Source organism: Centropristis striata, chromosome 7 (genome assembly GCF_030273125.1).
Source record: "Centropristis striata isolate RG_2023a ecotype Rhode Island chromosome 7, C.striata_1.0, whole genome shotgun sequence".
NCBI classification, from domain to species: Eukaryota; Metazoa; Chordata; class Actinopteri; order Perciformes; family Serranidae; genus Centropristis; species Centropristis striata.
In genome coordinates, this window is record NC_081523.1 from 36,020,977 (window position 1) to 36,046,501 (window position 25,525).

The following is a 25,525-nucleotide window of genomic DNA, read 5'->3' on the forward strand; positions in this document are numbered from 1 at the left end:
GGTGTTCACTTAGCGATCTCTGTTTGTTTACAACAAGCATCGGACACTCTGTGCACAGTTAGTGATGCCGTTAATTCACAATCAATATGTTTATGATCAGCGGAGACTCTGTGCATAATTAGCCATGCTGCTTTCAGCTGCTGATGTTGTGCACAATTAGCGACGGTGAAAACCATACGTTACCTCCAGAGTCTCTAAATCCCTCTGGGGGCTAACTTGTAGTCGAAACTCGTAGAGTGAGCGGACATTTGAGAGGGCGTGGCCTGAGACTTTCCCAGCGGCCACTCTTTACCCTAAAGGAAACACGGCTATTGATCTCATAAGTGGTCTCTGTGAACTCCAAATGATGGAAATCCGTCGTAGTGACTGAGAACTTTAATCCATGAGATCATGTTTCAATGAGGATAATGTATGTTAATGTTTATATTAATTGGAAAGACCTACATATAAAATACAACCTGCTGAATTAAAATCAAGACAAATGAGTCTGCAATGTTTAGAACCAGAAATACACAAAAGTTAAAAGGTGGAAATGAACGAGGTGCATGTGTATCAAACTGTGTGGTGAAATTGACCCGAACAGTATCCATGTAATATCAACATGCAAATATGTGAAATGAACCATTTTCATTTTATATGTTGATTACACTTATTAAACCAAGCAGAAGATGTTTCATCCCAAACAAATACTTTTAACTATTTTTTTTTTTTTTTTTTTTTTAAGCTTTGAAATGGGTCGATTTGACCTTCAACATAACAGCGGGGTTAAAACAAAAGGTTTTCTTATAAAGTAATTTGCTTTTGCTCCATTAACCTGCTTGGACATTTCAGTCTTATCTCAGTGCTGTATCTTATGGTCAAGGTCTAAGTTTGCCATGTGAGATGGTCTTTGATTTATATCTCCCTTGTGTAACCAACCAACTTGTGCACGCCACACACACTCTGAACTTTAGCCCCGTTCAGAGCCAACACCCTCCGAGCTGCTGTAACCATCAGAGCTGGACGACAGTCAGTCAGTCAGCTGCCGGGCGAGAGAGAGGCCGGACCTGCAAACTAGGAGCTGGTGGGAACACGTGGAACTGTGAAGCTGCGTGTGAGTGTTCACAACAGGACCAGCGAAAGACTTTTACAGGCTTACAGTCAGAGGTATGTTGATTCTTCTTTACTGATTTAAGCGTATGTGTGAATGTGTTTATACTGGATATTACTATGCTGCATGCATTGAGTGTTCAGCTAAACCCTGCAGATGGATGCAGCGCTCTCAAAGTCTAAAAACTTCCAGATGTTTCCTTTTAACAACTAAAGAAAAACAGCAGGACTGCACGTTTGATCCTTTGAAGCCAGGTTTGCTCAAAAACACTCCTTATAATTATCTAATATATACTGAGAGAAGGAAAGCAAAGCTAAAAAGGTTTAAAATGAGGAAAAAACAATGAGACACAGATTCAGAAAGCATGCTTTATGTAACCCACATGAGGGGACTGAGGAATTATCCAAAACAGATGCATGTCAGCACACAGCCGGACTTTGTTTTTTCCGAATTCAGAGATCATGCATACAGTTAGTCGCGGCTCTCAACTTACAAGATGCTTTAAACAGTGGTAGACAAAGTTTTCAGATCCCTTACTGCAGTAAAAGTACTAATACCACATTGTGAAATGACTCCACTGCAGTAAAAGTCCTGCATTAAAAACTTACTGCAGTAAAAGTACAAAAGTATCAGCATCAAAATGCACTCAAAGTATCAAACGTAAAGGTAGTTGTAGTGCAAAATGGACTTCACTCAGATTACTTTATAGATTCAAAATATATAATTAGATTTTTTGTATTCATGCATTTATGTAAGCAGCATTTAGTTTGGAAAGATTGAGCTAATTTTAACAACTGAAAATACTGTTATAAGGTTTAATTAAAAAAAATTTAAAAAAAGGATAAAAACTTTTAGGTTAAATTTCAACCTGAAACGTAACTAAAGCTGGCAGCTAAATGTAGTGGAGTAGACGTATAAAGTTACATAAAATGGAAATACTCAAGTTAAGTACAAGTACCTCAAAATTGTACTTAAGTTCAGTATTTGAGTAAATGTGCTAGTTACATTCCACCACTAAAGTTATTTAAAATTTAAGTAAAAAGTAGTTTTAACTGTATCCCCAAACGCTCACATGATCACTTTCTGACATCAGATGTAGTAGCGGTTCTCAGTATTTTGTCATCTGAACCTGAGAAATATTACTTTTGCTCACACAAAATGATATAATAGTATATTTAAAGCAACATGTGCAGAGACAGCTGAACTCATTTGACCTTGTAAATACAATGAAGGAGCTGCTATGAAATCTCCATCGTAGTTCGACACCTCTCATTACTGAGAGACCAAAGTACACTAAGCTGTGAAACGTGAGACTCAAACACACACTCATGGGAACCTCCAGGCAGGAAGTGTGTTGTTGTGTAATCATGAAGCCTGTGATTGAGATTGTGAATCTGTAAGTTATGTAAGTCTTGGAGCAGTGTGCCTGGATTGTGGAAAGCCCTATAGTGGTGTGCATACACTACTGAAACTTTTAAAAGACATCCTCTGCTCTCAACGGTAAGTTGTGGCATCTGTTCATCTCAGAGACGGATAGTGTTGCTCTGCTGTACAGATTCAAGATGTTAGGATTCACTGGTTTGATGTGCGGACGTAGGGGGACCAAGGAGAGGCCAGTGTTTAATCAGAGGGGACATTAGCACATAAAAAAAATGGCAAAGATGATATTTGAGCATTCAAAATCTTTAGTTTAGCTTATTTAAACATCTAATTTAACTATATTTGGAAGATACAAATACATTGATTTAAATAATGAGACTCACCAACAATGACAGTTTTTTTTTGTATGACAAGACATTTCTCATTTTTGTGCAGCACAGTCAGAATGATATTTAATTGCACAATGAAACTATTATACAATGCACACATTCTGGGTTCCTTTTTTTCTGTACAATGAGCTATTGTTTGAACAAAAAAAAGGCTAGAATTGTTCCATTGTTCATCGTTAGAAATTGATCATTTTATTATTAATTTGACACAGGGGCCACAGCAGGGGCCAAAGGCTTCTTCACAGGAGCAGTGGCCCCTGGAGGCCCCTGTGTAGAACCGCCGCTGATCAAACATGTCAGAAATGTGCAGGACAACAGCCAATCAGAGTCCAGCTTTTCCTGCTCCACTACTACACTGCAGAAACCAACTGACAAAAAAAAAAAGAAATAAATAAGAATTAAGCAAATACATGCTTGAAACAAGTAAAAGTATCTGCCCGTGCAGTAAGTACATTTTTCTGTGTAAGAATTCTTTAAGTAAGTAAAAAATATCTAGGCACTGGAAAAACAAATGATATGTTAAAAAGAAATCCAAATATATTTATTTTGAGCAATTGTGGCTTAAATAGCTCAACTTTAGTAACATTAAAATAAGCCAGCAATACTTGAAACAGGCACGTTTTGGTGATAGAAAATGCTTTTGAAATAACATTAAAACTACATGTAACTAAAACTCTCAATTGGAGCCAATATTTTAGGTAAAAACTCACCATATTCAACAGTTGAATAGCTTGAAAAGCATGAAAAAGCTCACAAAGTCAATCCTTAAGAAGAAGTCTTTAAACAATAAGATAATAATTAAATAAGTACATAACGCTATGGTCAGTAGGTAAATTATACTCAAAACAATATAATTAAGATACTATTGCTAGATATAAGAAGAAAATACTTGATAAGCTTAATGTTTTTTGCAGTAGGGAGCTAAACGCGGAGATGAGGGCAGCGAAATATATGTCAGCCATGACTTGGAGCAATAAAACAGGGAGGTACAGGTGAATGTTGGGAAAGAGTAAAGGAAATTACAATCTATCCACTGCTCTATTTAGAGAAAACTGACATTCACAGCATGGCACTTCACACACAGGAATGGTGCATTCAATAGCATCAAACATATGAAAACTTACAGAGAAACAAGGTATTACTTAATGGAAGTTCAATAAACAAGTTAACAAAACATTAAGAGCTTGGGCTAATATGTAATAATATATTGTGATCTTTTTTTTTTGCCATATCGCCCAGCCCTGCGCAGATATCAAACTACACAGTGCGAGTGCAAGTACTGTATGCATTGGATACAAATTGCATTGAATTATATTTGACACCTTTGCATTGGTAAAGCATGATTTATTTATGTTATTATAATTAGTAGAGAAGCATTAAGATGCCTTTGTCATTTAGGAAATGTGACCAAAAATGTACAACCAATAATTCAATATTTAGATAGATTCACACATTTCAGTTTTTTTTTTGTCAAGCCTTACATCGGCTTCCATTATGACAGGCTTGCGACTAAATGATTGGCGACATACTTGGTGCACGCGGTGAGAGACGACACCACAGGATATTGTGCTGCTGTTCTCACAGTGACAATTTGGATGCCATCAGTTGATGAAAAGCCTTCAGAACAACTGAGAGAAGGTCCACTTTTGACTTTCTGAGACAAAGTGACACTGTGGTGAGTAGAGTACAGGCGGCAACCTCCATGTCTGAGCAGGGAGGCAACACAGGAAGTGCCTTAAGCTGCATTCTACTGAAAATTCCAGCAGGGGGTGCTAAGTTTGGCTGCAAAAAAAATCTGTCCATTCATTTCAGTGCAAAATGAGAAAACTTCTCACTTGATTTATTACCTCATAAACATTTTTTATGACAACACTATAGTCTCAATGGCTAGTTAAGAATCTTTTTCAAGACAATTTGATGTTAATAGTTCAAATAATGGCCTCATTTGGAAGAAAAGAGAAGATAAAGAATCATATGATTTGGGGCGTGGCTACCTTTGATTGACAGGTCACTTACAAGACGAGAAGCAGAACGATGCGTATCCACGGCAACGTATCAATAAAGTACAACGTTATATAGATATAAAAAAGGACGTTTACCGGTTTGGTCTCATAACTTTGACCCTTTCACTGTATTTTCACTTAATGACAGTTTATTTGAACGTTTTGTTCATTAAAAATGTCTTGTTCAGCGTTTGGTTGGACTAACAGACACTCCAAGGAGTCGCTGCTCAGTTTTCTTAGGTAAGTAACGTACATTTCGTTTTTGTTTTTTGCTAGCCAAAACTAACTCTCAGTCAGGTTGAGGTGTAGAGAGGCTGTAGACAGTGATCAGATCCCTCTCACTCCTCCACAGTCCAAATATGGTCTGATCCCCGTATTGGAAACAAGATGGCGACGAGTGTAACGCTGAACTCAAGGCTTCCAACGGGCAGTCCACAAACCAATGGGTGACGTCACGGTCACTACGTCCATTATTTATATACAGTCTATGGTTACGACAGGCTTGCGACTAAATGATTGGCGACATATTTGGTGCGCGCGGTGAGAGACGACACCACAGGACATTGTGCTGCTGTTCTCACAGTGACAATTTGGATGCCATCAGTTGATGAAAAGCCTTCAGAACAACTGAGAGAAGGTCCACTTTTGACTTTCTGAGACAAAGTGACACTGTGGTGAGTAGAGTACCAAACATACAAAACATTCTAAATTTCTCAGAGAGAAGTGAAAGTATATACTGGCAAAATACACAGAAATTCACTAAGAAAACCTATACTGACTGGGGCAGTAAGAGTTTTTCAGCTGGGGCGGTCTGAATCTCTCTGAATATTTTCTGTGATTAGCCTAAATCTGCATTCCTTTCTGAATTCTGAGAATTCATCTCTGTGAGGGCAAGTGAGCAATTAAGTGGCCATCTAGGGTTGGTAACAACCCCCAGGTGTGAGCAACTTTGCACTTCAATTGGAAATTCCAACCATTCACAGCTCTGGTAGAGGGCGGGATCCAGAGACAGGGCTACTCCCTTTAAATATCAGAGTTTTCTCAATCCAATTCGGACGAAAGTCCTCTGGTTGCGTTGCATTGAGAGAAGTGAAAGTATGTACTGGCAAAATATACAGAAATTCACAAAAAAAAAACTATACTGACTGGGCAGTAAGAGTTTTTCAGCTGGGGCGGTCTGAATCTCTCTGAATATTTTCTGTGATTAGCCTAAATCTGCATTCCTTTCTGAATTCTGATAATTCATCTCTGTGAGGGCAAGTGAGCAATTAAGTGGCCATCTAGGGTTGGTAACAACCACCCAGGTGTGAGCAACTTGGCACTTCAATTGGAAATTCCAACCATTCACAGTTCTGGCAGAGGGCGGTCTACGCTGGTCACAATCAGTCTTAATGCGAGAACAGCCGCGTTCAATTACAATCACAGTATAATAACAGGGATGTTTGCTGAAGCGGCAGCGTCAGCGGCTAACGTTAGCGGGTGATCGATAGTGTGCTAATGTTAGCGGGCCAGCGAGACCAAGACCAACTTGGTGTTGTTGAGAGAGACCAAATTAACCCATTATGGCCTAAAGCGCCTGGAAAAAATGCCTGGAAAACCTATGGGCGATTTTCAAATGAACCCCTAAAACCTGAAGTTTTTCTGGAAATTCAACACCTACTAAATAATAGATTTTTCAGCCTCTGTAGCAGATAAAAATGGAATTCGAAAAGTATTTGAGAGCTTATACCCGTGGCTTTCATACGAAGTTGAGTTTATTTGTCCAAACCTTCAATACATTTTTTTTTTTTAAATACTAATAATAAATAATACTAATACAAGCCCATTAGCAAGATGCAAACATGATATGACCACTGGAAGAACAAGACATAGTTCTCATTAGCCTACTCTAATAAAAACATTTTTTTTTATCATAATAATAATAATAAATAATAATAATAATACATTTTATATATTGCACTTTTCAGGGTACTCAACGACGAATAAAGTAATATAAGACATAAACAGTCCTGATTTCTTATATCATCATCACAATCAATTAGCCTATTATTATTATTATTATTATTATTAATATTAATATATTATTAATAATCTTATTATCTCCAGATGGCCACAAATCTGTCTGTTCTTTGGTGAAAATATGTCGTCTAAAAACATATTCCTCATCCATAAATGCCGGTCGATTGGTTCCGAGGGTTCAAAGTCCGGATCAGCAAATAAATCATCGGCGCTGTTTTAATCAGATCTCCTACGTCACTTACTGCTGAGCTCCTCCGCTATAGTCGTCTTCCGTCATGATTTATAAGTTCTGGAAAAGTCCGATGTTGCATTGCGACACTCCCGCATGTATTCTGATCATGTTCTGATGCATTTCATTGGCCAGGGGACCAAAAATAGGTGGAAAAAAATACAAATACTACAAAATGACATATCCGCTGTCCCGGCCTTAATGGTAGAGTGACGCAACAGCGCTCCCGGCTTTAATGGTTGAAATGCGGTAATGCTTTCCCGGCGTTAATGGGTTAAACGTATATCATTCATTTATTTGATTTGTTTAACAGCAATGTGATACAGGCGAGCTAGCATTCTAATGTTGATGATGGTGATGTTCAGGCTACCGATGTTTACTTCCTGCTCTCCATTTGAAATCCCCGTGTACTCACGCCTCATCATAATCACGTGATTGAAAGCCAAAATGCGTAACATCAGTGTGTGTTTAGTGTGTGCGGTAAACAGAGAGATGTATGTCAGAGAGAGGTGTATTAGACGAGAATGGTGTGTCGGCGTGCTCCGACATTGTAAGCTACGTGAGCGACAACACGTTGAAAATGGTAATTGCTCACATACTTTTTACAGCATCATCCAGATGGGCTGATTAACCGGACGGAATCAAAACAAGCTGGAGCATATGCAGAGGTTTGAATAGGGTGTGTTTAGGTTGAATGAATGCAAAATTTTGGGCAGTTTTTCGCGATTTACGTTGCGACTTATGTCTCGAAAAATTTGTATTCTGTAGAGAAAAGTAATAGCACACTGTGCGATTGCCCCGTGGCCCTAATTATAGGGTACAAATAACCCAGCAGTGCAGTTATTATTAACCCATATTTGGGTAGAATATTTCACCCATCTTGTTGGGTTAAACAAGCAACCCATCTTGCTGGGTAGTTAATCCAATAGTTACCCAGTAGCTGGGTTAAAAACTACCGAGAATGGGTTGTTTTCAACCAAGCATTTTTTAATGCTTATAATCAAACTCTGCACTATACGAAATTCAGCTGCACTCTGTTGCATTAAATCGCTCGGCTTAGGGCTACTTAGGGCTAAAGCCGTTCCACTAATGGAGCTCTGCCATGTCTAGTCAACGCAAACTCAAACTGAACTTTACAAGCCAGCATTTTGCATGAGCACGGAGTAGATAAGCAGCCCATATTAATTGATTGTGGAACAGCCGGGAACAGCCAATCAGATGTTGCAATAAAAGGGTGAAAATCAGCACTGAAGGAGCTTTATGAAGAATATCAAGTGACTGTCACAAAAACAGGCAATTCTGCTGCTATTAACAGAGCCAGGGAGATGGCATGGCAAAATTGCAGAACAATTCAATTAATTACACATTCAGTTCTACTTTTTTGTGTTATTTGTATTTGTTAATAAATTAGATTACATCACCAGATACAGAAAGACTGGTTATCATACCAGGAGGGTGAATAATAATATGTATGTTCACAATGAGGGTGCTCACACAACTACAATGAATTTACTGTTAATTGGCCTCACTGGGCAAGGTAGAAATCTGAAAACAGCCAAAAAATTACGTGGCCACAAGTGGTAACGTAAAGTTAGCAGATACTCTTAGAGCCTTGTTGAGACTGATGTAACATTCTTGCATTTCTTGTCAGATATCGTCCAGACATGTACCAACCAATCTTGGTGGGACTCTCAGTGCTGCTCTGCTCTCCACTCTTGGCAAATAGTGGTAAAGTCCTGGTGTTCCCCTTTGATGGAAGCCACTGGATTAACATGAAGGTCCTTATTGATGAGCTTCACTCCAGAGGCAATGAAGTTACAGTCATTAGGCCGTCAGACAGCTGGTACATCAAGCCAGATTCCGCTCAGTACAAGTCCATCACTGTAAACTCCTCTGGTGGTTTTGAGGATGGCTTTGGGTCATTTGCAACCACACTGATGAACATGCTGCGGGAAGGAGCTTCCATTTGGGCTCGTTTATCTCTGGAGTATGAAGTGGTGCAAGTTTTTTATCAGCTTCATGCAAAACAGCTTCAATTCGTGGAGGACATGTTTGAGGATACCAAACTGATGCAGAGCCTCCGTGATGCTAAATATGATCTGGTTCTGACGGACCCTGTGTCTGGTGTTGGGGTGTTTATGGCTCACCGTTTGGGTCTTCCACTTGTCTTAAATGTGAGATGGACTGTTCACTGTGAAGGGCATCCTGTAATCGCACCTTCCCCATTGTCATATTGCCCAATACCAGTGACAGAGCTGACCGACAAGATGACATTTCCCCAGCGGGTCAAAAACGTACTTTACTATTTCTTCTTAAGTTGGCAAATTTGGTATTCCATAGAACCAAACTATAAACCATTTGTCCATCGTCACTTTGGGGATGATGTACATTACATTGAGCTGTTTCAGGCGGCAGACATCTGGCTGATGAGGAATGATTTTACCTTTGAGTTCCCAAGACCCACAATGCCAAACATTGTCTACATGGCAGGATTTCAGTGCAAACCCTCCAAGCCCCTGTCTAAAGAACTAGAGGACTTTGTCCAGAGCTCTGGTGAACATGGCATCATTGTCATGACATTTGGAACCCTAGTGGAAGAAATTCCTGAGGACATTGCTGAGGACATTGCAGCAGCTTTTGCCCAACTTCCTCAGAAGGTATTATGGAGGCACAAAGGCAAAAGACCGTCCACCCTCGGCAACAACACCTTACTCTTGGACTGGCTGCCTCAAAATGACCTCCTGGGACACTCCAAGACCAGACTGTTTGTGGCCCATGGAGGCACCAACGGAGTACAGGAGGCCATCTACCACGGTGTGCCTCTGGTCGGCCTGCCCCTCATGTTCGACCAGCATGACAACTTCTTCAGGGTGAAAGTAAGAGGTGTCGCCAAAGTCCTAGACATTGCAACTATGAACAAAGACAACTTCCTGGAAGCGCTGAAGGAGGTACTCTATGACCCGACCTACAGGGAGAAGATGAAGGCGCTGTCCGACCTGCACAGAGACCAGCCCACGAAACCACTGGACCGGGCCATGTTCTGGATCGAGTTTGTCATGAGGCACAAAGGAGCAGCGCATCTCAGGACAGAGTCTTACAAGATGTCCAAGATCCAGTACTACTCCATTGATGTATTGGTGTTTCTGCTGGCAGTTATTTTACTCATGTTTACGTTTTTCATTTCTGCTGTTAAGTTTTTGTGGTGCAGAGTGTTTTCCAGACGCAAAGTCAAAAAGGAATGATGAATGTTGTTTTGTTACATGTTCTGGATCCTGATTTCTTGTTCAGAAGACCATTATATTTGCAAATTGCTGTTGATGATTTTCAGTGAGGGTGTATGTTATTATGTTAATCATTACACAAAATCATGTTTAGTGACTTTACACTGACTTACAAATACAACCCCAAGCTTTAAATAAAATCTAATAAAATGATTTGTTAAAGTTTTTTTAAAATAAACATATATATCTACATACAAATATGTTCTTGTGCATTGCATTTTGAACAAAATATTGGTTATTTTATATTTATATAAAAATATAAAAAGCAAAATGACTGAATTTTACAAATACATATACAGTATAAAAAAAACACAAAATAAAAACAAAACATTGGAAAAATTCCTTTGCAACATTATTAGAATAATAACAAAAATATTGTGTAACGCTATGACTTATTGTTTTTTATGTAGTCATGTATACAAGTGCAGGGCAAAAAAAAGAAAAAACATTTTACATTACAATTGTCATGTCAGCAACACAGAGCCAGCCTAAAGCTTCCCTGAAATAGTCCTCAGGCACATTGTTTTGGGAATGAAAACACTGGTTGCTTATTATAACCAAGTTCGATGAAAATAAGTGTTTTTGCCCACTGATATCCAAAGACACGTCTTACGATCTGTATTGCTCTGTTGGCTGCTACAACCATGACTAGCATCCACAAACGGTCAAGGGTGGTTTTATATGACCAGTGTGGCTAGTTCGTCCCTCAAGGCCTCATTTGATTGGCTTAATGATTGTAAACGCCCCGGATTGCAGGATAAGTCATCAAACATTTGATCCATTTTAAAGAAGGAAAAAGACAGGGATTTTGAAATAAAATACTCTTACACTGATTTATTTATTTAATTAATTCATTAATTAATTTTTTTTTTTGGGGGGGGGGGGGGTATCTGGCATATCTCATGAGATAAATTACCAATTAACACAGTAAGACAGGATTAACACTGGGAAAATGTATTTTTCATGTCCAATCCAATCCAATAGAATGTGGATGACGGCGATAACTGTTTACATTTAAAGTCACTCTTAAAAACAGTCGCAATTCCTCCACCTCGGCCAGACGTTCGAGGAGAGTTAAAAAAGGAGCAGTCAACAGGTAGAAGTTCTGAAAAGACACCGGACTCACCAACACTCAGCCAGGTCTCGGTAATAAACAGGAAATCCAATTCCCGCGACATGAAGTAATCCTTAAGGATGAATGATTTGTTCCCAAGCGATCTGGCGTTTACCAAGCCAAACCGGGCAGGAGCCGGCGGGTCAGGGCGAGCAGCTGACAGGGAGACCCGACACAGAGGCCGCAGGTTCCCCAGATTCACTCCGCGCCGGCGGGGACAAGGAGAGCAGGGTCCACGGGGCTGGAACATCCAATCCGAACCCGCCACCGGTACCAACCAGGCAGCGACAGGGTCCAGCGAACGTCGGGAGATACAAAGGCGAGGTCCCGCTCCATATCCACCTCGATCAGGACGCACCAACCCGGCCCTCAGCCTCACCAGACAGCCACTCCGCTTACCTCGACGGCGGTGACGTTTACGCCGCGGAGGTAGCACAGGAGTGCGGCAGAGGTATGACGGGATGTTTAGTAGGAAGGGAGACGTTTTTTGTCCGTTATACTCAAAGTTGATGAGTAGTTTGTTGGATATTCTCAGGTGTAGCAGCGTTTGGCGATCATATACCAGCAGAGAGTTGACAGTTTGCGAAACAAGTGATACAAGCAGTAGAAACACACACAACAGTCGGAGCATCTGACGGCTCGCCACACACACTGGCGCCATCTTGCCCCAACATCTATAAGATAGGAGTGTTCCCATCTGCTGTACACCCCTATCATTACAGTATAATATCTTTATTAGCCCCAAGCAGTGGAAAGTAAATCAATAACACATAAAAAGAAGTTAACAATATACTCTTCATTATGTTTTGAACACACCTGATGAAACTCAGCAGTCCATACTTTTGGATGAGGGCTTGAGTAGGGGTTCGTTACAATAGTTACTGTTCGTCATGACCGTTTTTTATTGTTAACAACTGTGAATGACTGGCAAGACTAACACATTATTCAAGAATGAAGAAAAATTTGGAACCCTAGTGGAAAAAATTCTGAAGGCCTTGCTGAGGACATTGCTGCTTCTTTTGCCCAACTTCCTCAGAAGGTATTATGGAGTCACAAAGGCAAAAGACCGTCCACCCTTGGCAACTACACCTTACTCTTGGACTGGCTGCCTCAAAATGACCTCCTGGGACACTCAAAGACCAGACTGTTTGTGGCCCATGGAGGCACCAACGGTGTACAGGAGGCCATCTACCACGGTGTGCCCCTGGTCGGCCTGCCCCTCATGTTCGACCAGCATGACAACTTCTTCAGGATGAAAGTTGCCAAAGTCCTAGACATTGCAACTATGAACAAAGACAACTTCCTGGAAGCACTGAAGGAGGTACTCTATGACCCGACCTACAGGGAGAAGATGAAGGCGCTGTAAACGGCATGTAAAAGCAGTGCATAATATTGCAATTGAGGGCAAATTATTTACCGGTCCTTCGATTAAAATGCCAGTCGGAACTCAAAGTTCCCCATAATGAGTGTCTGGTAGCCTGGTTGTGAGAGAATAATTACAAGCCTGTTGTTTAAGCACTCTGTAACTAAGTAAGGAGTGTTTTTGTGGTAACCCACCTACTGTCCACACCCCTATTATCATCATCTCTCTACTGGCCACAAGCAGTGGAAAGTAAATAAATAATACAAAAAAAGAAGTTAATGATATACTCTTCATTATGCTTTGAACACACCTGATACAACTAAACAGTCCATACTTTTGGATGAGGGCTTGAGTAGGGGTGCATTACTTACGTTAGTTACTGTTTGTCATTACCGTTTTTTATTGTTAACAACTGTGAATGACTTGAAAAAGTAACACATTATTCAAGAACAACTTAATGAGATGTCTTTCTGTGGGATAATCTGTATGAGGTACCTGAAATTATACAACTTTGTTCTCCATTTTTTCAGTCCGTTATGTTCAGATATTTAATTTGAAATATACTCTGTTGACACTGATGTAACATTCATACATCTCTTGTTGGATTTCTTCCAGACATGTATCAACAAATTTTGGTGGGACTCTCAGTGCTGCTCTGCTCTCCACTCTTGGCAAATGGTGGTAAAGTCCTGGTGTTCCCCTTTGATGGGAGCCACTGGATTAACATGAAAGTCCTCATTGATGAGCTTCACTCCAGAGGCCATGAAGTTACAGTCGTTAGGCTGTCAGACAGCTGGTACATCAAGCCAGAGTCCCCTCAGTACAAGTCCATCACTGTAAACTCCTCTGGTGGTTTTGAGGATGGCTATGGGTCATTTGCAACCAGACTGATGAACATGCTGCGGGAAGGAGCTTCCGTTTGGGCTCGTTTATCTCTGGAGTATGAAGTGGTGAAACTTTATTATCAGATTCATGTAAATCAGCTTCAATTCGTGGAGGACATGTTTGAGGATACCAAACTGATGCAGAGCCTGCGTGATGCTAAATATGATCTGGTTCTGACGGACCCTGCAACAGGTGCAGGGGTGCTTATGGCTCACCGTTTGGGTCTTCCACTTGTCTTTAATGTGAGATGGACTGTTCAGGGTGAAGGGCATCCTGTAATCGCACCTTCCCCATTGTCATATTGCCCAATACCATTGACAGAGCTGACCGACAAGATGACATTTCCCCAGCGGGTCGGAAATGTACTTTACTATTTCTTCTTATGTTGCCAAATTTGGTATGTCACAGAACCGAACTACAAACCATTTGTCCATCGTCACTTTGGGGATGATGTACATTACATGGAGCTGTTTCAGGCGGCAGACATCTGGCTGATGAGGACTGATTTTACCTTGGAGTTCCCAAGACCCACAATGCCAAACATTGTCTACATGGCAGGATTTCAGTGCAAACCCTCCAAGCCCCTGTCTAAAGAACTAGAGGACTTTGTCCAGAGCTCTGGTGAACATGGCATCATTGTCATGACATTTGGAACCCTAGTGGCAGAAATTCCTGAGGACATTGCTGAGGACATTGCCGCAGCTTTTGCCCAACTTCCTCAGAAGGTATTATGGAGGCACAAAGGCAAAAGACCGTCCACCCTCGGCAACAACACCTTACTCTTGGACTGGCTGCCTCAAAATGACCTCCTGGGACACTCCAAGACCAGACTGTTTGTGGCCCATGGAGGCACCAACGGAGTACAGGAGGCCATCTACCACGGTGTGCCTCTGGTCGGCCTGCCCCTCATGTTTGACCAGCATGACAACTTCTTCAGGATGAAAGTAAGAGGTGTCGCCAAAGTCCTAGACATTGCAACTATGAACAAAGACAACTTCCTGGAAGCGCTGAAGGAGGTACTCTATGACCCAACCTACAGGGAGAAGATGAAGGCGCTGTCCGACCTGCACAGAGACCAGCCCACGAAACCACTGGACCGGGCCATGTTCTGGATCGAGTTTGTCATGAGGCACAAAGGAGCAGCGCATCTCAAGACAGAGTCTTACAAGATGTCCAAGATCCAGTACCACTCAATTGATGTATTGGTGTTTCTGCTGGCAGTTATTTTGCTCATGTTTACTGTTTTCATTTCTGCTGTTAAGTTTTTGTGGCGAAGAGTGTTTTCCAGAAGCAAAGTCAAAAAGGAATGATGAATGTTGTTTTGTTACATGTTCTGGATCCTGATTTCTTGTTCAGAAGACCATTATATTTGCAAATTGCTGCTGATGATTTTCAGTGAGGGTGTATGTTATTATGTTAATCATTACACAAAATCATGTTTAGTGACTTTATACTGACTTACAAATACAACCCCAAGTTTTAAATAAAATCTAATAAAATTATTTGTTAAAGTTTTTTTTAAAATAAACATATATATCTACATACAAATATGTTCTTGTGCATTGCATTTTGAACAAAATATTGGTTATTTTATATTTATATAAAAATATAAAAAGCAAAATGACTGAATTTTACAAATACATATACAGTATAAAAAAAATAATAAATAAAAACAAAACATTGGAAAAATTCCTTAGCAACATTATTAGAATAATAACAAAAATATTGTGTAACCCTATGACTTATTGTTTTTTTATGTAGTCATGAATACAAGTGCAGGGTAAAAAAAAGAAAAAACATTTTACATTACAATTGTCATGTCAGCAACACAGAGCCAGCCTAAAGCTTCCCTGAAATAGTCCTCAGGCACATTGTTTTGGGAATGAAAACACTGGTTGCTTATTATAACCAAGTTCAATGAAAATAAGTGTTTTTGCCCACTGATATCCAAAGACACGTCTTACGATCTGTATTGCTCTGTTGGCTGCTACAACCATGACTAGCATCCACAAACGGTCAAGGGTGGTTTTATATGACCAGTGTGGCTAGTTCGTCCCTCAAGGCCTCATTTGATTGGCTTAATGATTGTAAACGCCCCGGATTGCAGGATAAGTCATCAAACATTTGACCCATTTCTATTTTAAATTTTTTTATTTTATGTATGTATTTATTTATTTATTTATTTTTATTTTTATTTTTTTTGGGGGGGGGGGTATCTGGCATATCTCATGAGATAAATTACCAATTAACACAGTAAGACAGGATTAACACTGGGAAAATGTATTTTTCATGTCACTGGGACATGAACATGACACTGGACATCCAACTCTTCAAAATAGTGATAAGCAAGTATGTAAGGGTGCAAGGTTTTACCTGCCATTATATGCCATGTAGACGAAGTCAATTTTTTTATTTCATGTGTACGAGCTGACATGTGACATATCTTCAAAGTTTTCACGGCTTTTAAAAGCAGTGGAGAATATTGCAAATGAGGACAAATGATTTACCAGTCCTCCTATTAAAATGCCAGTCGGAACTCAAAGTTCACCATAATGAGTGTCCAGTAGCCTCGTAGTGAGGGAATAATTACAAGAAGCCTGTGGTTTAAGCACTCTTACTTATCTATCCATTGTGAATCTATAAGATAGGAGTGTTCCCATCTGCTGTACACCCCTATCATTACAGTATAATATCTTTATTAGCCCCAAGCAGTGAACAGTAAATTAATAACACATAAAAAGAAGTTAACAATATACTCTTCATTATGTTTTGAACACACCTGATGAAACTCAGCAGTCCATACTTTTGGATGAGGGCTTGAGTAGGGGTTCGTTACAATAGTTACTGTTCGTCATGACCGTTTTTTATTGTTAACAATTGTGAATGACTGGCAAGACTAACACATTATTCAAGAATGAAGAAAAACTTGGAACCCTAGTGGAAAAAATTCTGAAGGCCTTGCTGAGGACATTGCTGCTTCTTTTGCCCAACTTCCTCAGAAGGTATTATGGAGTCACAAAGGCAAAAGACCGTCCACCCTTGGCAACAACACCTTACTCTTCGACTGGCTGCCTCAAAATGACCTCCTGGGACACTCCAAGACCAGACTGTTTGTGGCCCATGGAGGCACCAACGGAGTACAGGAGGCCATCTACCACGGTGTGCCCCTGGTCGGCCTGCCCCTCATGTTCGACCAGCACGACAACTTCTTCAGGATGAAAGTTGCCAAAGTCCTAGACATTGCAACTATGAACGAAGACAACTTCCTGGAAGCACTGAAGGAGGTACTCTATGACCCGACCTACAGGGAGAAGATGAAGGCGCTGTAAACGGCATGTAAAAGCAGTGCCTAATATTGCAATTGAGGGCAAATTATTTACCGGTCCTTCGATTAAAATGCCAGTCGGAACTCAAAGTTCCCCATAATGAGTGTCTGGTAGCCTGGTAGTGAGAGAATAATTACAAGCCTGTTGTTTAAGCACTCTGTAACTAAGTAAGGAGTGTTTTTGTGGTAACCCACCTACTGTCCACACCCCTATTATCATCATCTCTCTACTGGCCACAAGCAGTGGAAAGTAAATAAATAATACAAAAAAATAAGTTAATGATATACTCTTCATTATGCTTTGAACACACCTGATACAACTAAGCAGTCCATACTTTTGGATGAGGGCTTGAGTAGGGGTGCATTACTTACGTTAGTTACTGTTTGTCATTACCGTTTTTTATTGTTAACAACTGTCAATGACTTGAAAAAGTAACACATTATTCAAGAACAACTTAATGAGATGTCTTTCTGTGGGATAATCTGTATGAGGTACCTGAAATTATACAACTTTCTTCTCCATTTTTTCAGTCCTTTATGTTCAGTTATTTAAGTTGAAACATACTCTGTTGACACTGATGTAACATTCATACATCTCTTGTTGGATTTCTTCCAGACATGTATCAACAAATTTTGGTGGGACTCTCAGTGCTGCTCTGCTCTCCACTCTTGGCAAATGGTGGTAAAGTCCTTGTGTTCCCCTTTGATGGGAGCCACTGGATTAACATGAAAGTCCTCATTGATGAGCTTCACTCCAGAGGCCATGAAGTTACAGTCGTTAGGCCGTCAGACAGCTGGTACATCAAGCCAGAGTCCCCTCAATACAAGTCCATCACTGTAAACTCCTCTGGTGGTTTTGAGGATGGCTTTGGGTCATTTGCAACCAGACTGATGAACATGCTGCGGGAAGGAGCTTCCGTTTGGGCTCGTTTATCTCTGGAGTATGAAGTGGTGAAACTTTTATATCAGATTCATGTAAAGCAGCTTCAATTCGTGGTGGACATGTTTGAGGATACCAAACTGATGCAGAGCCTGCGTGATGCTAAATATGATGTGGTTCTGACGGACCCTGCAACAGGTCCAGGGGTGCTTATGGCTCACCGTTTGGGTCTTCCACTTGTCTTTAATGTGAGATGGACTGTTCAGGGTGAAGGGCATCCTGTAATCGCACCTTCCCCATTGTCATATTGCCCAATACAATTCACAGAGCTGACCGACAAGATGACATTTCCCCAGCGGGTCGGAAATGTACTTTACTATTTCTTCTTATGTTGCCAAATTTGGTATGCCGTAGAACCGAACTACAAACCATTTGTCCATCGTCACTTTGGGGATGATGTACATTACATGGAGCTGTTTCAGGCGGCAGACATCTGGCTGATGAGGAATGATTTTACCTTGGAGTTCCCAAGACCCACAATGCCAAACATTGTCTACATGGCAGGATTTCAGTGCAAACCCTCCAAGCCCCTGTCTAAAGAACTAGAGGACTTTGTCCAGAGCTCTGGTGAACATGGCATCATTGTCATGACATTTGGAACCCTAGTGGAAGAAATTCCTGAGGACATTGCTGAGGACATTGCCGCAGCTTTTGCCCAACTTCCTCAGAAGGTATTATGGAGGCACAAAGGCAAAAGACCATCCACCCTCGGCAACAACACCTTACTCTTGGACTGGCTGCCTCAAAATGACCTCCTGGGACACTCCAAGACCAGACTGTTTGTGGCCCATGGAGGCACCAACGGAGTACAGGAGGCCATCTACCACGGTGTGCCTCTGGTCGGCCTGCCCCTCATGTTCGACCAGCATGACAACTTCTTCAGGATGAAAGTAAGAGGTGTCGCCAAAGTCCTAGACATTGCAACTATGAACAAAGACAACTTCCTGGAAGCGCTGAAGGAGGTACTCTATGACCCAACCTACAGGGAGAAGATGAAGGCGCTGTCCGACCTGCACAGAGACCAGCCCACGAAACCACTGGACCGGGCCATGTTCTGGATCGAGTTTGTCATGAGGCACAAAGGAGCAGCGCATCTCAAGACAGAGTCTTACAAGATGTCCAAGATCCAGTACCACTCAATTGATGTATTGGTGTTTCTGCTGGCAGTTATTTTGCTCATGTTTACTGTTTTCATTTCTGCTGTTAAGTTTTTGTGGCGGAGAGTGTTTTCTAGAAGCAAAGTCAAAAAGGAATGATCAATGATGTAGATCATTTTTAATAACATTTTCTCTATCCTGATTTCTTGTCAAGAACACAATAATATTTAAAAATGCCTCTGTAAGGTCTTGTAGAGTTCTGAGCCAGGTATAAACAATGTTATGAGTCTTTCTGCATCCACAAATCTTGAGTTGTATTACGATTTCACCTCAACATGTCATGTTTGTGCAATGTTTGTTTGTTTGCAGGACATTTGAACAACTTTCTTATTATCATAAACATGTTCACCTATTTGAATGAATAACATATGATATAACACTAAAAAAGTATGTATGCACATCTGCAGCTTACAATGGTACCTCACATGGGCCAGTCAATGATTCATTATTGTTGATGTTTTTCAGTGACGCTGTGTTGTTATTATGTTAATCGTTACACAAAATCATGGTTACTGGCTTCCTACTGACTTATAAATAATGTTACAAATACTATTTTAAGCTTAAAATAAAGTTTTTTTTAATCATTACATATATGTTCTTGTGTATTATGTAATTACTGACACTGTAACGAATACATATACACTGTGCAAAAAACACAATAACAAACAGTTGAAAATATCCTTATCAACATTTTTAGAACAGTTACAACTATATTGTCCATCCCTATTAATTGTTGTTTATTTTTTAATGTAATTATGAATACAAGTGCGGTTTAAAAAAACAAAAAACATTTTGCACACATTAAATATTTTGCTTGAATCAATACATTTCATGTCAGCAACATAGAGCCAGCCTAAAGCTTCCCTTAAACAGACCACAGGCCCATTGCTTTGGGAATGAAAACACTGGTTACTTATTGGTTCTATGAATATAAGTGTTTTCTGCCCACTGATTTAAAAAAGACACATCTTCTGACCTATAATGCTCTGTAAGCTGCTACAACCATGACTAGAATTCACAAAGGGTGTTGTGCTGTTTTGTATGGCCAGTGTGGCTAGTTCTTCCCTCAAGGCCTCATTTGATTGTTTTAATTATTGTAAACGCACCTGGCTGCAGGATGAGTCTTCAAACCTTTGACCCATTTTATAAGAAGAAAAAAGACAGGGGTTTTGAAGTATAAAAATACTAAAACTCTAACACTAATACATTTTTTTTATATATGCATATATATATATATATATATATATATATATATATATATATATATATATATATTAGGCAAACATTATGAGATAAATTAACAATTAACACAGCAAGACAGGATTTAAACTTTAAAAATGTTTTGTTTTTTTTAAATCTCTTCAAATAAGTTATGAGCAAGCATGTAAGGGTGCATGGTTCCAGCTGCAATTACATGACTTTTAGGCAGGGTGCATTTTTTGCGTGTGGACCATAGACTGTCTATAAATGGACATAGTCACCGTGACATCATACATTGGTTTGTGGCCCGTTGGAAGCCACGAGTTGAGCGTTACATTCATCAACTTCTTGCATCGTCATCTTGTTTCCGATACGGGGATCGGACCATATTTGGACTGTGGAAGAGCGGGAGGGATCTGACGACACTGACTACACGCCTCTCTACACCTCAACCTGACTGAGAGAAGCTGCTGCTAATTCATGTTAGCATAGTAACTGGGATGTTAATTTTGGCTAGCAAAAAACAAAAACAAAATGTATGTAACTTACATAAGAAAAATGAGCAGCGACTCCTTGGAGTGTCTGTTAGTCCAACCAAACACTGAACAAGACATTTTTTACTGAACAAAACGTTCAAATAAACTGTCATTAAGTGAAAATACAGTGTGAAAGGGTCAAAGTTATGAGACCAAATCGGTAAACGTCCTTTTTTACATCTATGTAATGTTATATATAACTTTATTGACATGTTGTCGTGGATACGCATTGTTCTGCTTCTTTTCTGATACGGCTCGCCTTGTTAGCCACCTGTCAATCAAAGGTAGCCATGCCCCAAATTATATGATTCTTCATCTTCTCTTTTCTTCAAAATGGGGCCATTATTTGAACTATTAACATCAAATTGTCTTAAAGAAGATTCTTAACTAGCCATTGAGACTATAGTGTTGTCATACAAAAAATGTCTGAGTAATAAATCAAGTGAGAAGTTTTCTCATTTTGCACTGAAAAGAATGGACAGAATTTCTTTGCGGCCAAACTTAGCGCCCCCTGCTGGAATTTTTGGTAGAATGCAGCTTAAGGCACTTCCTGATTTGCCTCCCTGCTCAGACCCGGAGGTTGCCGCCTGGTGTGGACCAGTCGACACATGAGACAGGACGCTATGTTCTTATTTATCTTCACAGAGTTCATGGCCTGCAAAAGCAGTGCATAATATCGCAAATGAGGGCAAATGATTTACCAGTCCTTCTATTAAAATGCCAGTCGGGACTCAAAGTTCACCATAATGAGTGTCCAGTAGCCTCGTAGTGAGGGAATAATTACAAGAAGCCTGTCATTTAAGCGCTCTTCAATTTTCTACTCACTGTAAATCCATAAGTTAGGAGTGTTTTCGTGGCAACCCATCTACCATACACACCCCTATCATCATCACCATCTGTGTACTGGCCCCAAGCAGTGGAAAGTAAAGCAATAATACTAAACAGTAGTTAACAATATATTCATGTTATGTTTTGAACCCACCTGATACAACTCAGCAGTCCATACTTTTGGGGTGCATGTGAAGATGCCATAGGTGTCATAACTTTTATTTTTTAACAATTGTTAACAATTAAAGTTAGAAGTTACTCTTAAAGCCCTGCTGAGATGTATCTAACATTCTTGAATCTCTTGTCAGACTTTCTTTCAGAGATGTACCAACCAATCTTCGTGGGACTCGCAGTGCTGCTGTGCTCTCCACTCTTGGCAAATGGAGGGAAAGTCTTGGTGTTTCCTCTTGATGGAAGCCACTGGATTAACATGAAAGTCCTTGTTGAGGAGCTTCACTCCAGAGGCCATGAAATCACAGTGGTTCGGCCACCAGACAGCTGGTACATCAAGCCGGACTCTCCTCACTACGAGTCCATCACAACAAATTCCACTGCTGGTTTTGATGAGGAAAGTTTTGGGTTATTTGTAACCACAATGATAAGTCTGCGGCGGGATGGTGCTTCACTTTGGTCTCGTTTATCCCTGGAGTATGAACTGGTTGAACAGTTTTATCAGATGCATGTAGAAGTACTTCGGATGTTGGAGGACATGTTTGAGAATGCCCAACTGATGCAGAGCCTCCGCGATGCAAAATATGATCTGGTTCTGACGGACCCTGCAACAGGTGCAGGGGTGCTTATGGCTCACCGTTTGGGTCTTCCACTTGTCTTTAATGTGAGATGGACTGTTCAGGGTGAAGGGCACCATGCAATTGCACCAACCCCACTCTCCTATGTCCCTATACCAATGTCAGAGCTGACCGACAAGATGACATTTCCCCAGCGGGTCAAAAACATACTTATCTATTTTTTCACACGTTGGCAAATTTGGTATGTCACAGATCCGAACTACATACCATTTGTCCATCGTCACTTCGGGGATGATGTACATTACATGGAGCTGTTTCAGGCGGCAGACATCTGGCTGATGAGGAATGATTTTACCTTGGAGTTCCCAAGACCCACAATGCCAAACATTGTCTACATGGCAGGATTTCAGTGCAAACCCTCCAAGCCCCTGTCTAAAGAACTAGAGGACTTTGTCCAGAGCTCTGGTGAACATGGCATCATTGTCATGACACTGGGAAGCCTGGTGGCAGAACTTCCTGAGGACATTGCTGAGGACATTGCAGCAGCTTTTGCCCAACTTCCTCAGAAGGTATTATGGAGGCACAAAGGCAAAAGACCGTCCACCCTCGGCAACAACACCTTACTCTTGGACTGGCTGCCTCAAAATGACCTCCTGGGACACTCCAAGACCAGACTGTTTGTGGCCCATGGAGGCACCAACGGAATACAGGAGGCCATCTACCACGGTGTGCCCCTGGTCGGCCTGCCCCTCATGTTCGACCAGCATGACAACTTCTTCAGGATGAAAGTAAGAGGTGTCGCCAAAGTCCTAGACATTGCAACTATGAACAAAGACAACTTCCTGGAAGCGCTGAAGGAGGTACTCTATGACCCGACCTACAGGGAGAAGATGAAGGCGCTGTCCGACCTGCACAGAGACCAGCCCACGAAACCACTGGACCGGGCCATGTTCTGGATCGAGTTTGTCATGAGGCACAAAGGAGCAGCTCATCTCAGGACAGAGTCTTACAAGATGTCCAAGATCCAGTACCACTCAATTGATGTATTGGTGTTTCTGCTGGCAGTTATTTTGCTCATGTTTACGTTTTTCATTTCTGCTGTTAAGTTTTTGTGGCGGAGAGTGTTTTCCAGAAGGAAAGTCAAAAAGGAATGATGAATTTGCCACAAGATATTAAGATTTGTCACATTTTCTCACCCCTGAAACAACAACATTGTCTTACAACAGTAAAGTGTCAGGCAAATAGGTCCTGCTTCTGTTCTACTCACCTGTATGTTTGTTAGTTAGAGGACTACCTCAAAAAATCTGTAAATATCTTCAGCAAATCAGTGTGGTGAGAAGTTAGACTTTGAGTCCAGTCAATCAGGGAGTAGTCCTGAATCTGTAGTCCAGATTCAGGAATATTCTCAGAGCTCTGTGATTTGAATTCCCATTATTTAATATGTTTTTAATTATCCAGTTTTGTAACAAACATCTTATATTTTTATCATTTTCATTCTGAATGTTGGGATTTTAGGTAGGTGCATATGTTTACTTGAAGCAACAAGGACCAGAACATTCTGTTTACTTCATCGTCATTGTCTCCTTTAAATAAAATTGGTAACATATCAAATGACTGTTCTGTTCTTTGAAACAGGTGTTATCATTAAAGTCTAGCAGCTTATTGGTATCCTCTTACACTACTGGCACAGCTGAATTAGTTTGGGGTTGTTGTCAACATAGTGCCATTGTGTTGGAAGTTTCTGTTCAATTCTAACAATCAATTACTGTTCAATTATATGTTTTATAATTTAGATAGAAGATAGAAGAAAATTATATCAAAAAGCAATGATGTAACTGTGAACTTCAACAATCATCGAATGAAGTTGTTTTTGTGTTGTAAGCATATCCTTATTATGATATAAGATGATATCTTGTTAGTTTTTACCTGTGATTAAATAATCTGATCATGTCAGCCAAGTCGTTTTACTGGCGATGCTCTATTTGACACATATAGATTAAATAAAACCTCACATGGTTTTGTGTTTCAGTTTGAAAGACGTGAAGACAAATTTGTAAATAAATTATAATGTGGTTTGGTGAAAAGTTAGACCTTGAGTTAAGGTATCAGTTTTTAGTCCATATCCAGTAATGTTCTTGCAGATTTCTTGAAAAATGTTCTTAAATTAATATATCTTGTTCATTACAGGATACAGGTATTACTTAAGTTTAGTTATTATATGGTGTGTTATCGTTTCACTACGCCTGTTTACTCAAAGGCATAAGGACGAGAACATTTTGTATAAATGGTTGTTAATAGGTAGCCTATTGTCTCTGTTAAATAGGGCATAACTAAAATAAATGGTGACATATTAAATTACCATTCTGTTCCTTGAAGCAGGTGTTACCAACTAACTGCCAAAGCCTGAGTTCACTGGTGTCTTCTTACATTTGTTGAATTAGTGTTGGGTTATTGTTATCAGATATGGGGCATTGCCATTGTACTTGAAGTTTCTGTTTACTTCACATGAACTCAATATTCTCCATCAGATTTTTTCTTCATTCAGTTTCTTTAACCACTTCTCTGGACTCAGGTCACAGGTACAGTATGTGCTGCAGAAATGAGTCCTAAAACCCCTGAATGACTGAGCATTTTCTCACATCAAGGAATTTGTTGCATTGTTTTTTTTGTTAGATGCCAGAATTAAGGTCTGTGGTTGACACAAGCTTAAGAGATTCTCAAGTTTTGTTGTACGACATTATATATGTAGATGAATACCCCACTCATGAAGCTTTTATGTGTCATAAAAAAGGCTGTTGCTTACAATCAGCTAAATAACACTAAAGAGGTTGGATTTTGAAAATTATGTGTTTTTTTAACTTTCAGAACACAATCATGATCAGTGCTGAACTTAAAATGTTGGTAATATATTTAACATATAATATAAAAGGTGAAATGAGCGGAACGTTTGGTTACATTGTCACGTTGGTTCTCTGAGTGAAGAGACTATCTCTCCTCTACATATTTCATATGGAACGAAGAGATAATCTCAAGACGA

The 25,525-nt window shown here is 40.2% G+C and overlaps 5 protein-coding genes across 5 annotated transcripts in view; 4 read left to right on the forward strand and 1 right to left on the reverse strand.

Moving 5' to 3' along the window:
• Nucleotides 1-25,525, reverse strand: part of sh2d3cb (SH2 domain containing 3Cb) — a 138,806-nt gene that overhangs the window by 12,235 nt on the left and 101,046 nt on the right. The gene's annotated exons all lie outside the window — the stretch shown is intronic.
• LOC131974665 (UDP-glucuronosyltransferase 2B31-like) lies at nt 1,011-15,178 on the forward strand. The gene is made up of 2 exons (XM_059337072.1): nt 1,011-1,146; nt 13,484-15,178. The coding sequence occupies exon 2, from the start codon at nt 13,486-13,488 to the stop codon at nt 15,061-15,063; it is 1,578 nt and encodes a 525-aa protein (XP_059193055.1). The 5' UTR covers nt 1,011-1,146; nt 13,484-13,485; the 3' UTR covers nt 15,064-15,178.
• On the forward strand, nt 1,012-10,625 carry LOC131974664 (UDP-glucuronosyltransferase 2B31-like). The gene is made up of 2 exons (XM_059337071.1): nt 1,012-1,146; nt 8,762-10,625. Exon 2 carries the CDS (start codon nt 8,775-8,777, stop codon nt 10,350-10,352), a length of 1,578 nt encoding a protein of 525 aa, XP_059193054.1. The 5' UTR covers nt 1,012-1,146; nt 8,762-8,774; the 3' UTR covers nt 10,353-10,625.
• Nucleotides 1,012-24,775, forward strand: LOC131974663 (UDP-glucuronosyltransferase 2A2-like). Its single transcript, XM_059337069.1, has 2 exons — nt 1,012-1,146; nt 22,048-24,775. The coding sequence occupies exon 2, from the start codon at nt 22,062-22,064 to the stop codon at nt 23,640-23,642; it is 1,581 nt and encodes a 526-aa protein (XP_059193052.1). The 5' UTR covers nt 1,012-1,146; nt 22,048-22,061; the 3' UTR covers nt 23,643-24,775.
• LOC131974666 (UDP-glucuronosyltransferase 2B31-like) lies at nt 17,064-20,361 on the forward strand. Its single transcript, XM_059337073.1, has one exon. It carries the CDS (start codon nt 17,697-17,699, stop codon nt 19,272-19,274), a length of 1,578 nt encoding a protein of 525 aa, XP_059193056.1. The 5' UTR covers nt 17,064-17,696; the 3' UTR covers nt 19,275-20,361.